At 31.1% G+C, this 12,456-nt stretch overlaps 1 protein-coding gene across 1 annotated transcript; it reads right to left on the bottom strand.

The window, feature by feature from the left end:
- Positions 1 to 11,791: 11,791 nt before the first annotated feature.
- LOC7465046 (precursor of CEP16) lies at positions 11,792 to 12,100 on the bottom strand. Its single transcript, XM_002298715.3, has one exon. It carries the CDS (start codon positions 12,098 to 12,100, stop codon positions 11,792 to 11,794), a length of 309 nt encoding a protein of 102 aa, XP_002298751.1.
- Between the last annotated feature and the right edge of the window lie 356 nt (positions 12,101 to 12,456).

Genomic DNA, 12,456 nt, shown 5'->3' on the forward strand with positions numbered 1-12,456 from the left:
TATTTTTTATGTTAAATAATATCATGGAAAATTAATTGAAAAATATTTTTCAGTATTTGATTATATCTTATAAAATAAGTTAGGAAAAAAACTTTTTTAATTTTTTTCAAGTTTATTAAAATAATAGGGACCGAATCTAATAGATAAAAAAATTGAAAAATGATGAAATTAAAAAAAATTAATTTCATAAATTATTTTAAATAAAACAAATAACAATTAAAAGAATGAAAATAAAATCTGATAAATAAAAAAAATTAAAGAGGATGAATTAAAAATAAATAAATTTTTTTAAATTCTTCTAAATAAAATAAATAATAATTAAAAGAATGGTGACCAAATTTGATAAATAAAAAATTTCAATTAAGAAAAGAATAAGAGAAAAACAAATAACAATAAAAAAATAAGGATTAAAGTTGGTAAAAAATAAAATTAAATAAAATTCTAAGGGATAAAATTGAAAAAAATATTCAAAATAAAATATATAGTAATAAAAAAATTAAAAATCAAATTTTATATAATTAACAAATAATAAAATATTTTAAAAAATTTTACCGCTTCTAAAAAGTGTTTCTATTCAAAATAAAATAAAAATACTTTTCTAGAAATTAAGTCAAACTAATCAATTAAGTTCTTTTATTTAATTTGATTTAAGATTTTGAAAATAAAAAATTAATTTTGTTGAATTTCGTTTTTATCTGAACTATATTATTTTAACTAATAATGACCCTAACTATCATTAGTTCAATTTTGGAATTAGGCTTAAAACACTTTTGTTATCGAAACATGACAAAGAAGGCAGTAAAGTAAAACAAAAAACACAGAATTCAGTTTAATTTAACCCATCTCTCCAAATTGAGAATACGATCCAAATAAAATAAAATAAAATGAATCATATCGTATATGATTTTAAAAATAATACGTTTTGATTTTAAAAAAAATTGAGTATCTCTTGTTTTAAATTAAATCAAAACATAGGACCCGTTGATTTGCTGAAAAGTAGTTTCTTTTTGGAAAGTGAATTCCGGGAAAGTAAATTATTTTTCGATGTTTAGTAGTGTAATGAAAAATAAGTTGGAAAACACTTTCCAGTGTTTGGTTATGTCATGGAAAATAAGCTGGAAAATAACTTATTAATATTTTATTTTTCTCAAGTTTATTAAAATAATAAGGAACAAATCTTACAAATTAAAAAGTTGAATGAGAAAGGAATTGAAAAAAAAAATATAATTTCATAAATTATCTCAAATAAAATAAATAATAATCAAAATAATAGATATCAAATCTAAAAAATAAAATAAAAAAAATATGAAGAAATTAAAATAATAATAATTAACATTTCATAAATTATTTCAAATAAAATAAGTAACAGTCAAAAGAATAAGGACCAAATTTGATAGATAAAAATTTCAATAAAAAAATGATAAGAGAAAAGCAAATAACAATTATAAAAATGAGGACCAAAGTTAATATAAAAATTAAATTTTAAAAGATGAAATTGAAAAATAAATATTCAAAGCAAAATATATATAGCAATCAAAAGTTTGAAGACCAAATTTGATATAATCACCAAATAATATGACATTTCTAAATTTTTCACAACTTCCGGAAAGTGTTTTCCGTCCAAATTTTCCAAGAAAACACTTTCTGGAAACCAAGTTAAATTTTTCTTTGACTGGAAAGTGTTTTCTGTTGACCAACTTTCCTAATAGCAAATAAACACAGGAAAATTTAGAAAATAATTACATGAAAAGTGAATTTCAGAAAACAAACATAGTCGCATAATCACTCTCTTTTCTTTCTCTTTTGTCTTCAAGATTGTATGTGTTTTGCTAGGATACAATTTCACTCCAAGCCTTGGACAAAAGCTTTACACCCACACACACCATTTAACAAATCTTAGAACTATTTAGCTAAAGTTTGAAATTAACATTTTAAAATTTAAAGAACCGTAATACAACGGTTCAACACATTCTATCTTACATTGCAAAATATATCTCAATCTTTGTAAATCAATTACATCCTATTTTTAATTTATCTTATGACAATGTATATTTAAATACAATAAAAAAATAAATTTCCTTCCTTTTAATTTATCTTATATAAATGTATGTTTAAATACAATTTAAATTAATAAATAAATTAGTTGTTTTTTATGGTAATTTAACATGTATCATTAACTTCAATCATAGTTTTAAACAAACACTTATAACTTATTATTTTTTAAAAAGTATTTTCAATTACAATTTAAATCAAATATCTATTTTAATCAAACATACAATAATAAAAAATAATTTTTAAAAATAATTTTTAAAAACCAATTTTTTTAAAATTTTAACCATAAAAACAAACATATCGTTGTTATGAACGTGCTTTTTGTTGTGCATGGCAGAGATTCGTAAGCGTACTTTCTCTCATAATGATTACGGGATGTTTAAGAATCTGAAGCTATACAAGAATATGATTGAATGATTGGGGAAGTCTTATGTTGACCACTTGCAATACGTTACAATTACATTTATGGATGATATTTAACTATTTATTTGTGTGCATATATTGTAAAGGTTACATATATTATCTTTTTCTTGTAAATGTGATTGTCAATTCACTACTATATTTAACAGTTTTACTGATAGAATATTTTGTTAGTATTTACTCTACCATTCTGTCGGTGTATATTTTACCAACAGATTCACGAACGGAAAATGATCGTTGTAAAAACCGTGTCGATAATTTCTAGTCCGTCGGTTAAAAAAAACCTAATAGTTTTACAGATGCACATTGAGCGCCAAAAAAATTTATCAGCTGGAATTTAATGACGAAATGATTCCGTCGGTGATTGATAGTGGCATTTGGAGTAATTTTATTTCAACTTCGGTAAAATACCGACGGAATAATTTCATCGATGATGTAACAATTTAAGTGGCATTTGCAGTAATGTTTTTCCAACTCTCTAGAATATACCGACGGAATAAGTTTGTTGGTAATCTTGTCCGTAATAATTAAAAAATATATTTAAAAAAAATCTATTGAACAGAAAAAGAAAATAATTAAAAAAATAAATTTCTATAAAATTCAAGTATGCAAAAATAAATTATCTTAATATAAAAGCCAAATATTTATTACAAATTTATACGTTCAAATACAATGAAAATTATAACAAAAGTGGCGCTGGAGGAGGAGGAGGTTGGTCATTCCCATATGTGATCTAATATTCATGACCATTCGGTGGAGTTCTTCATAATCCGCAGAGAGTCATTCATATTTTTCATTTAGATGGGTCGTATGTTCTTGCACTCTTTGCTGTAACAAGGCCGTGAACTTCGAAGACTGAGTGCTTGGTAACAATTGCGAGCTCCCAATGATTGAAACACTATGAGTCATCTGCAAGTTCTCGGTCATAGTGTTGGAGAGTCTGTATACCTGATTTCTATCGGGTCCACCAGAAGATCGTGCCTCCATCCACAAATTCAGATCGAAATCCGGGTGGGTCGAAAGATTGTTCATGTATCTCTCCTTCAACCGGTTGTTCTATGTCTTCTGGAAATAAAAAATGAAATAATCAAATTCAAGAAAATAATATCTTACAAAAGAAAATGGTTGAAAACCAACGTACCACAAAGTGTTAAGCTCAGTTGTCGATGAATTGTTGCACCCCTTTTTGGTGATCTTCACTTCACACATGTGTCTCCACAAAAAGTTCCATTGGGCTTGGCACACGTCTAAGATCCGTAGCCTATAAGAAAAAAATATTGTCAATTAAATATATTTATAAATAAAAACAACTTAATTAAAAATAGATGTGATTAAAATAAATATTACCATTCGCTTCACATGCGAAACGAACAAAACGAAGCCGCCAGTGTGCATGGTAATTGAACCATGAATTTGTCGGCTCCGAATCCCCGCACCGGATTGTGAGCGTCATGTGAAATGCTCGGACGTCACGTGCTGAATATCTTCCACTCATATATTCTTCGGGATGTATGGCGGCCTAAAATCCTTCCAAACTGTCACGTCATTCCAGCTTGGTAGAGCGTTTTCTCTGGCATATTTTTAGAATTTTTTGCGCCTTATACGAAAAATCATGCAACCTATATGATTCAAATGTATTATATATGAGTTAATGACAAATGAAATTTTAATATTTAAAATTCAAAAAAAATTTATCGTATTGTTTTCGATGTCACCTAGCTGCAGCGTGATTCTCACAAACCCTCCTTGCAACATTATCATTTGCTCTATCCCACTCAAATTTAGCCTTGCAGTAAATATTTATAAAAAATAATTCAATAATTTCAATAAAGTAGAGGAATTAACATAAAAAATAGTAAAAATTTTAAGTTAACACTAACCTTAAATCTTGTAAACCATGCATCGATCTATGGTTTCCAATCAGGATGTTTGAAAATCTGGCTCCATTAAAACAATGGAATTTCCATCAACAATTTAAATGCCAATGTTATTATTCGGTCAGCCTCAATTTTTGTGAACTTGAAAATTGATAATTTTAATGAAATATTATTTAGTCATAAATTGTTAAACATAAACCAACTCAAAGCAAAAACACGTGAATGGATTCTACTGTGAAGGGACACCGCCTTTACATTACGGAACCACACTCGAAGAGCCAGCGTCGTGAGTTGATGCATGTGCTTCAGGTGCCTTTTATTGGTTGGAACCTAATAACACGTTGTTGTCATCATCGTTGGATCCCACCATTTGAGTCTTCTGACAATGGCTCTTGGTGTCTCTTAACATATAGCTTCCATCAAGCTCACATTTTCTTCATTTCCATTATTCCAATCTACCAACTCTTCTGAAGCTATCTGGTAGGGATTAAACAAAGTTCATCTCGATCCAAGCCTGCAACTTCTCTTAAGGAACCTTCATCGTCATCCTAAAAAAAGATGATTAAGATCTCACTAATATTAATTAGACAACTGGCTTCCATCAGAAACTCTGTACATGACTAAACAGAAAAAGGATGTTATGCCAAATTTTCTTCCTTGTATTCTCTATTCACTACCAAAAAATCAACGAATACAAACTAAAACACCGACTGATTTTTTTCGTCGGTATTTTGTGATGATCTTTACCTACTGAATTTTTTCCATTGCTAAGTCTGTCGGTAAACACCGATGGAAATATGTCGTCAGTATATATCGAGGGAATCTCAGTCGGAATAGAAGGAATAAAAACAACCAAACAGTATGATGACGTATAAGTTTTTACAGACACCGTTACCGATGAAATTACAGTGGGATTCAAACAGGAAAACCATACAATGACGTGGCATTCATACCTACAGAATTGTCGATGGAGTCACCATCAAAATAATTTCATCGATAAATTTATCAGTAATATTTAATAAATGACCTAACACTCTCCTCTCCTCTCCCCCTCCCCTATTTCTACTTGTTCTTTAAAAATGATTTACAACAAAATAGGCCCCCCCATTCCCCCACTTATTTCAACACAACTCATCCTTTCACAACTTTTTCAGTCACAACACCACTCTATTTGACAGCATCTGTGTTCTGATTGAAATTTTATTGAGGATGTTCCATCTTAAGTAAGCAAATCTACCTTCTTTTTTTTTTTTAATTTGAACACAATTTTAAAATGTTAGTTTTTTTATATTGCATATTTTTGTAATGTATGTATTTTATTTTAGTGTTTACTTGTTTTATTATTTTTTTTTCTCCAACAAACTTGTTGTATGGATTTATGATTTTGTACATGTTATGGTTTATTTTAGATTTTGTAAAATTATATTTTTTTTTATAAATTGTTGAAATTTATGTCGAATTACAGACTTAGGTGTGTTGTGATGAAATAAATAATGGCTTGTTTAACGAATCTGTTTTATATTTTGTCAATTTTATTGTCGAATTGTAATTTCCTTAAATGTGTACATATTTGTATCTACGTAGATAATTGATAATGAATTAAAACAAGTATTAAAGTAGGTTGAATAATCTTGAGCTAAACCAGTATTTTTGCAAATTTGTTTAGTTAATGTAGTTAATTAATGCATGTTGTCATTATTAATTCATATAGGTTTGATAGAAGTGATAGATGATTGTTCATGGATGCATCAAGATTCACCCCAAGGATTGCGGATGATGGATTATTGTAATGGGGTTTTGGGTTTTATTAATTACATAATATCTAATCCGAGAAATATTAGTGGAGGCAGTATTAGGTGTTCATACAAGAGGTATAAAAATAAAAAATTTCTCGATCCAGATGTTGTAATGATGTATCTTCATAGAGGAATACTTGTGTTGGTATACATACGGAGAACCATTTGTTCCTCACGAGACCATGTAAGAAAGGATGATTGGGTCAACTTCTAGTGCTAGCAACGTGTATGGAGTTATAGATGACAACAATAATCTTTATAGGACTATGGTTACTAATGCGATAAGAATGAATCAATGCCATGTTAGTAAATGTCCAGTCGTAGATGAAGAACCTAATGTATACATGAGCAGGTTTTTTGATCTTTTGAAAGATTTGACGAACCATTATGGGATGGTTGCACACATCACAGTAAATTAGCGGTCATTTCACATGTGTTTACCTTCAAGTCAGATTATGAGTTGAGTAAGGCCAGTTATGATAAAATTATTGAATGAGAGAGAAGCATTTTACCTGGAGGGAATAGGCTGGAAGAGAACTTCTATGCAACTAAGTTCATGATGAAACCCCTTGGTTTAGGATACTAGAAAATTGACATGTTTCCAAACTTCTGCATGTTGTACTACCTTGAAAATACTGAGCTGATCAAGTGCAGAACATGTAGGCATTCCTATTATAACCCAAAACTGGAAGGGGAAAGACTCTTGTCACATATAAAAAACTTAGATACTTTTCAATCACACCTAGACTGCAAAGGTTATTCATGTCACCAAAGACTGCTAAGCACATGATATGACACCAATCACATGAAGCAGTGGATGGAGTGATGGTGCACCCTTCCGATAGTGAAGTATGGAAACACTTTCATAATATGCATCCTTACTTTTTAGATGAATCAAGGAACATGCATCTTGAGTTATGTATAAATAGATTTAATTCATTCGGGTCATTTTCTGCTCCTTATTCTTGTTGGCCGGTTATACTCATGGTTTATAACTTGCCACCGGGGATGTGTATGAGGTCGGAGTTCATGTTTTTATCTACAGTCATACCCGGTCCTAATAGTCCAAGCCGGAATTAGATGTTTGTCTTCGACCATTGATTGATAACTTGATGGAGTTTTGGTCCTTCGAAACTTTGACTGATGACGTATCGACGAAACATAATTTTCTTATAAAGGTAGCTTTGATATGGATTATCAATGATTTTCCAGCTTTTCGAATGGTTTCTAGTTGGAGCATGCATGAAAAACTAACATGTACATATTGCATGGAAAATAACAAGGCATTCATGCTAACAAACGACTATAAAACGTCTTTTTTTTACTACCACCGACGGTTCTTGCCAATGGATCACAAGTACAGAAAGAACATAAATGACTTTTTTGTTGGTAGAATTGAAAATGATGTTGCACCCCCGCATCTTTCAGGTGAAGAATTGTATGACGTGATGTCAGAGTACAGTGACATTGTGTTTGGTTTTCAATCTGGTAAGCAGAAGTTTCCTTATTTTTGGTTGACCCATAATTGGGTAAAGCGGAGCATTTTCTGGGAGCTTCCTTATTGTAAGATCAATATCCTCTGTCATAACCTTGGCGTCATGCACAAAGAAAATAATGTTTTTGTGAACATTTTCAACACGGTTATGAACATGAAAGGGAAGACAAAGGACAACATCAAGGCTAGAATGAATGTAGCTTTGTTTTGTCACCGTAAAAATATGGAGTTGGTTTATGCTAGGTCATGGGTCGCAAAACCCAAAGCAAGCTTCGCCTTAGATAAGAATGCACAATTATTTGTCTACTAATGGCTTAAGAGTATGTGTTTTTCCAATGGACATGCCTCGAACATATCAAGGTTTGTTAATTTGGAGGATTACAGATTGTATTGAATGAAAAGTCATGACTGCCACCTGTTTATACAAACACTCATTCCATTAGCTTATCGGGATTTATTGCTAACGGGGATATGAGATGCACTCACAAAGATCAGTCATTTCTTTAGAGATATATGCTCCAACAAGTTACAGACATAGCACATTGAGAGGCTTGAAATGAATATCATCCAGACAATATGCAAAGTTGATATTTCCTTCATCGTTTTTTAACTCGATAGAGCATCTACCCATATATTTATCGTATGAGGCAAAAATTAGAGGCTCAGTCCAATATAGATAGATGTATCCATTCGAGAGGTTAGAGATTACACATGCAATAAAATGAAAAATATATTTTCATTGTTTTTGTTAATTGAAAACATTCATTTAATTTCATGCAGGTACTTGTTCAACCTTAAGAAAAAAAGTTAAAAACAAGGCCAATGTTGAGGCTTCGATATGTGGGGCCGATATTGTTGAAGAGATCTCAACATTTATCTCGTACTATTTCGAGCCTTAATTGAGAACAAAAATCAATCGCGTTCCAAGGCATGATGATGGTGGTGAAGTGGCTTCGAGTGGGAACTTATCAATATTCTCCAATCCTGGATGACTCGGGCCAATAAATGTTGTCAGGGGAAGATATTTGTCTGAAATAGAATTCAAACAAGCACATAATTATGTGTTATTTACTTGCGATGAACTAAGACCTTTTATTTAGAAAGTGTACTACTTAAACTTTGTTAGTAATGGAATATTTCTCTCTTGTAATATCACAAACTCATACATTATTGAATACCTCGTAGGCAATATCGTCAATATTTACTGTTTAAAAACTCATAGCTGAACGAATCCCAAAATTTTCAATTACAAGATGAATAATTTTCTACATGGTTTATAACGCATGTAAGTACTATTTAATTATCATTATCTATCGGGATACTTAATTTTGTTACACATTTCTCGTTTATTGTTCATTGTTGTACTTTATATACCAGGTTTATAAATTGAGAGAGAATGTTAGTGCTATATTGTCTTTACTAAGTTTAGGTCCTAAAAAAAAGGTGAAGTGCTACAATGGGTATTTTGTCAATGGATACGTGTTTCATACTAAAGCATATGGGCAGGGTAGAAAGACATATAAAAATAGGATTTGTGTTAAAGAATCGACTTTTAATAAGTTTGAAGTTGGCTATTATGAGAAATTAGAAGAGGTAATTAAATTGTAATATCATAGCGAACAGAATATAGTGTTTTTATTCAAATGCTATTGGTATAACACCACTAACAGATAAATCAGAGTAGATTCTCATCATGGTTTGGTTGAAATAAATTCAAAAGCTAGACTTCGCAACGTCAACGATGTCTTTGTTTTTCAATCAGTACTAACAAGTTATTACACATATACCTCTTCCTTTAGAAAGAATTGTTTAAGAGTTGATTGATTATCTGTATTGAAAGCCAAACTCAATGATCGGGTTAAGGTTGTTCAGGATGAGAACGATGAATTAAATATGGAAGATGATGTCTTTCAAGTTAGTGAATTGATTGATTCATATCGAGTTGCTCGATCGATTGACTTAGATAAAAATTTAAAAATTTATATTTTTGATAATATTTTTGTTGATGTTAACATTGAGGAGTTAAAAACGAGAGAGGTTCACTCTGATATTTTCATGTTGTTTCTTTTATACATGCAAATAGTGAAGCTTTTGGTTATTTGAAGAGCACCTGAGATGGATTTGTTTTCGTTAATAAGAGATTCTGATTCTGACTGGTCATAGACTATTTTAACATCTCGGCCCACTTTAAACAAATGGGTTATGAGTATGTATACGACGGATCGATTTCCGTGGTAAGCCCCCTCCAGATGGGCGCCTTTTATCCTATGAAAAAGACCGACACGCAGCCCGGAATAAAACCACACAAAAAGAGAGAGCATTATGCTTACTAGCCCGCCTGAAATCTGACCTGGTCTTTGAGATGGCTTAGACAAACCTCATTCGAGTTTCGTCATACCAACCTAATCACGGATCAACCATTTCATAACATAAGTTTAGCCAAGTTAATATTTAATTTAGCTTGGGTTAGAATCCGATAACCTGCTCACGAAATCGATCTGCGAAATTTAATAGCTATGCTGCAAGTCTCATTGCTAGGCTGGCATTTTAAATTATGGTGTTAATTAATAGCTTACCGATGTGATTTCAATTTGCTGCATCATCAATTGTATGCTTCATTTTATTTTTTAACAGTATATATATATAACATAAACTCGATAGTTTTATTTAATGAAATAAAATTTGGATTCTAATAACTGTAGTTTCTCAATATTAATTATGTGCTGGAAAAAATTCGTTGAATCTTACATTGAACTTTTAAAAAACCTTTTAACATTATTTAGGCAAACCTTACTATTATTTTATTTATTGTAGTTAATTTAGGATTCCATTCCACTATAATGGTCACAACTTGCATAGTAATAATAGTTTTATAATATATAAGTTTATTTAATTTGCTCCAGTTAATTTTAAGCTTCCTTGCTACCAGAATGATCACATCTTGCATAGTAATATATAGTACTGTTATAATGGCTGAATTTCTTTTTATTTTTTATTTTTTTGATTAACATGGGTGTCCGAGCTAATTTGCGCGCACCTTAATTAATCTTATAGGCCTTGAAGTTAACGACCATATAAGCCTCCAGTGGCAATCATATTAGCAACCACATGAAGAACAAACTCCTTAGTTCCAAGTTTTTATCACTAGATCACGTACTAGATGGTTTAATAGCTGAATTTGTAAAGGTGGGCTTCGGTGGTGCAACTAGAAGCGCTGGCGGGAGTCCCTTCAAAACCCATAAATAATTTTTAAATTTTAATAGTTATTTTATACAAGTTATATATATTTTTTTTACAATATATTTCATTCTAATAAAAAAATAATTTTTGTTATATATATGCGCGCTTTTTTATCGAATCCTCTGACCTCAAACTCCCAGCTACATTCTTGAAGATCTTGGAATGTTTTCTCAGTATATTATCCCATCAAAAAATTATTATATTTAGTCTTGTTTTTCTAATTAATAACACAGTTCATTAATACTATGTATATATTCGTGTGCGTATCAGCATATGCTTGTATTTTGTCATGAAACAAGTGGTACGAGAAAGAGAAAGGAAGAGTTTTTAGTTATTTAATTTCCATTGCACGTAGTGGAGATGTCTGTCGTAATTTATATCAAAATCTAACACAAGGGTGAATTAACAGGGCACGTCACTCTCGCAGCCACATATTTAATTACAAGTATGATATTTAGCCGCCGAACGTCGCCAAATAACTTGCTGGGAAATATGCTAATTGAGAAGAAAAATAAAGACAAAAACGAAAATAAAAGAATCATCAGGACAAAAGTTTAGCCACTTCGTGTTTAATTTGTGTACTCTCAAATTTAAGCTACATTAGCTCGTGCTAGTGTCCTCCATGTCCATACGGCAGCTCACACGTACATAATACATATATAGAAACAATTCACTTCGTTGAAAAGTCTGAATCGATCCTCCAATTAAAATCAGATTAATTACTCTGTTAAATAACATATATATATATATGTTATAGCTACATGTTAAGAATTACAAAAAAAAAAAAAAGGTGAAAATAAATATTGTACAGACAGACAACAAGAAGAAAGAATATGATCTTCTCCCCTGCCTATCCAAAAACAAAAAAGATTGAAAATCTCCATCCCTCTGGCCATGTACGTACAATGTTGTTACGGTTTATTAACATTAGTAACTTGCCTGTGTCCCTCACCAGGACTAGGACCAGACTTCGAAGCCTCGCCTAGAGATTGGAAGTTTTTGTATTTGTGCCCTATTCCAGGGCTTGGCCCTGAGTTCTTCACTGCTCGGGCAGAAAATCCTCCAATAAGACCTTCAATTTCTCCAACATTAACATCTTTACTCAGCCTTGAACTGCTCAAAGGCCGAGCTTCTGTCCCATAAACCAAGCTGCTTAACAAGAGCGAGAGAAGAAGAAGAAGAACAGAAAAGACAGAAACAGATTTTAGTTCTCTGCCCATGTTAGATATGTTTATGAACCTTGTGGTTTATATGACTTCGAAATATGTTACTCTGACTATGTGTTGTTTGTTTGGACAATGAATGGCAGGGTGTATTTGGAGTTGTATTTATAGGGCTTGAAAAATAGAATTTCGAACTCTTAAGCAAGTTTGGGAGCTGGTTTGACTAAGATGTGCTCCACTATTCAAAAGCATGTGAAGATTTGGAATTATTGGTATGCCGCCAAGCCACCATCTGGTTCATAGTATAGGGTACCATCTTTGGCGGATTCTTTGGAAAGCGAAATCTCTAATTAGCTTTCAAAAATCCAACAAGTAAAGAGTTTGATTTCTAAAGAGGGACAAGTGGTGCAATT

The sequence above is a fragment of the Populus trichocarpa genome, chromosome 1, assembly GCF_000002775.5.
Source record: "Populus trichocarpa isolate Nisqually-1 chromosome 1, P.trichocarpa_v4.1, whole genome shotgun sequence".
NCBI lineage: Eukaryota > Viridiplantae > Streptophyta > Magnoliopsida > Malpighiales > Salicaceae > Populus > Populus trichocarpa.

Excerpts from the sequence above, each read along its gene's own strand:
- LOC7465046 (XM_002298715.3), bottom strand. The coding sequence starts at position 12,100 with ATGGGCAGAGAACTAAAATCTGTTTCTGTCTTTTCTGTTCTTCTTCTT.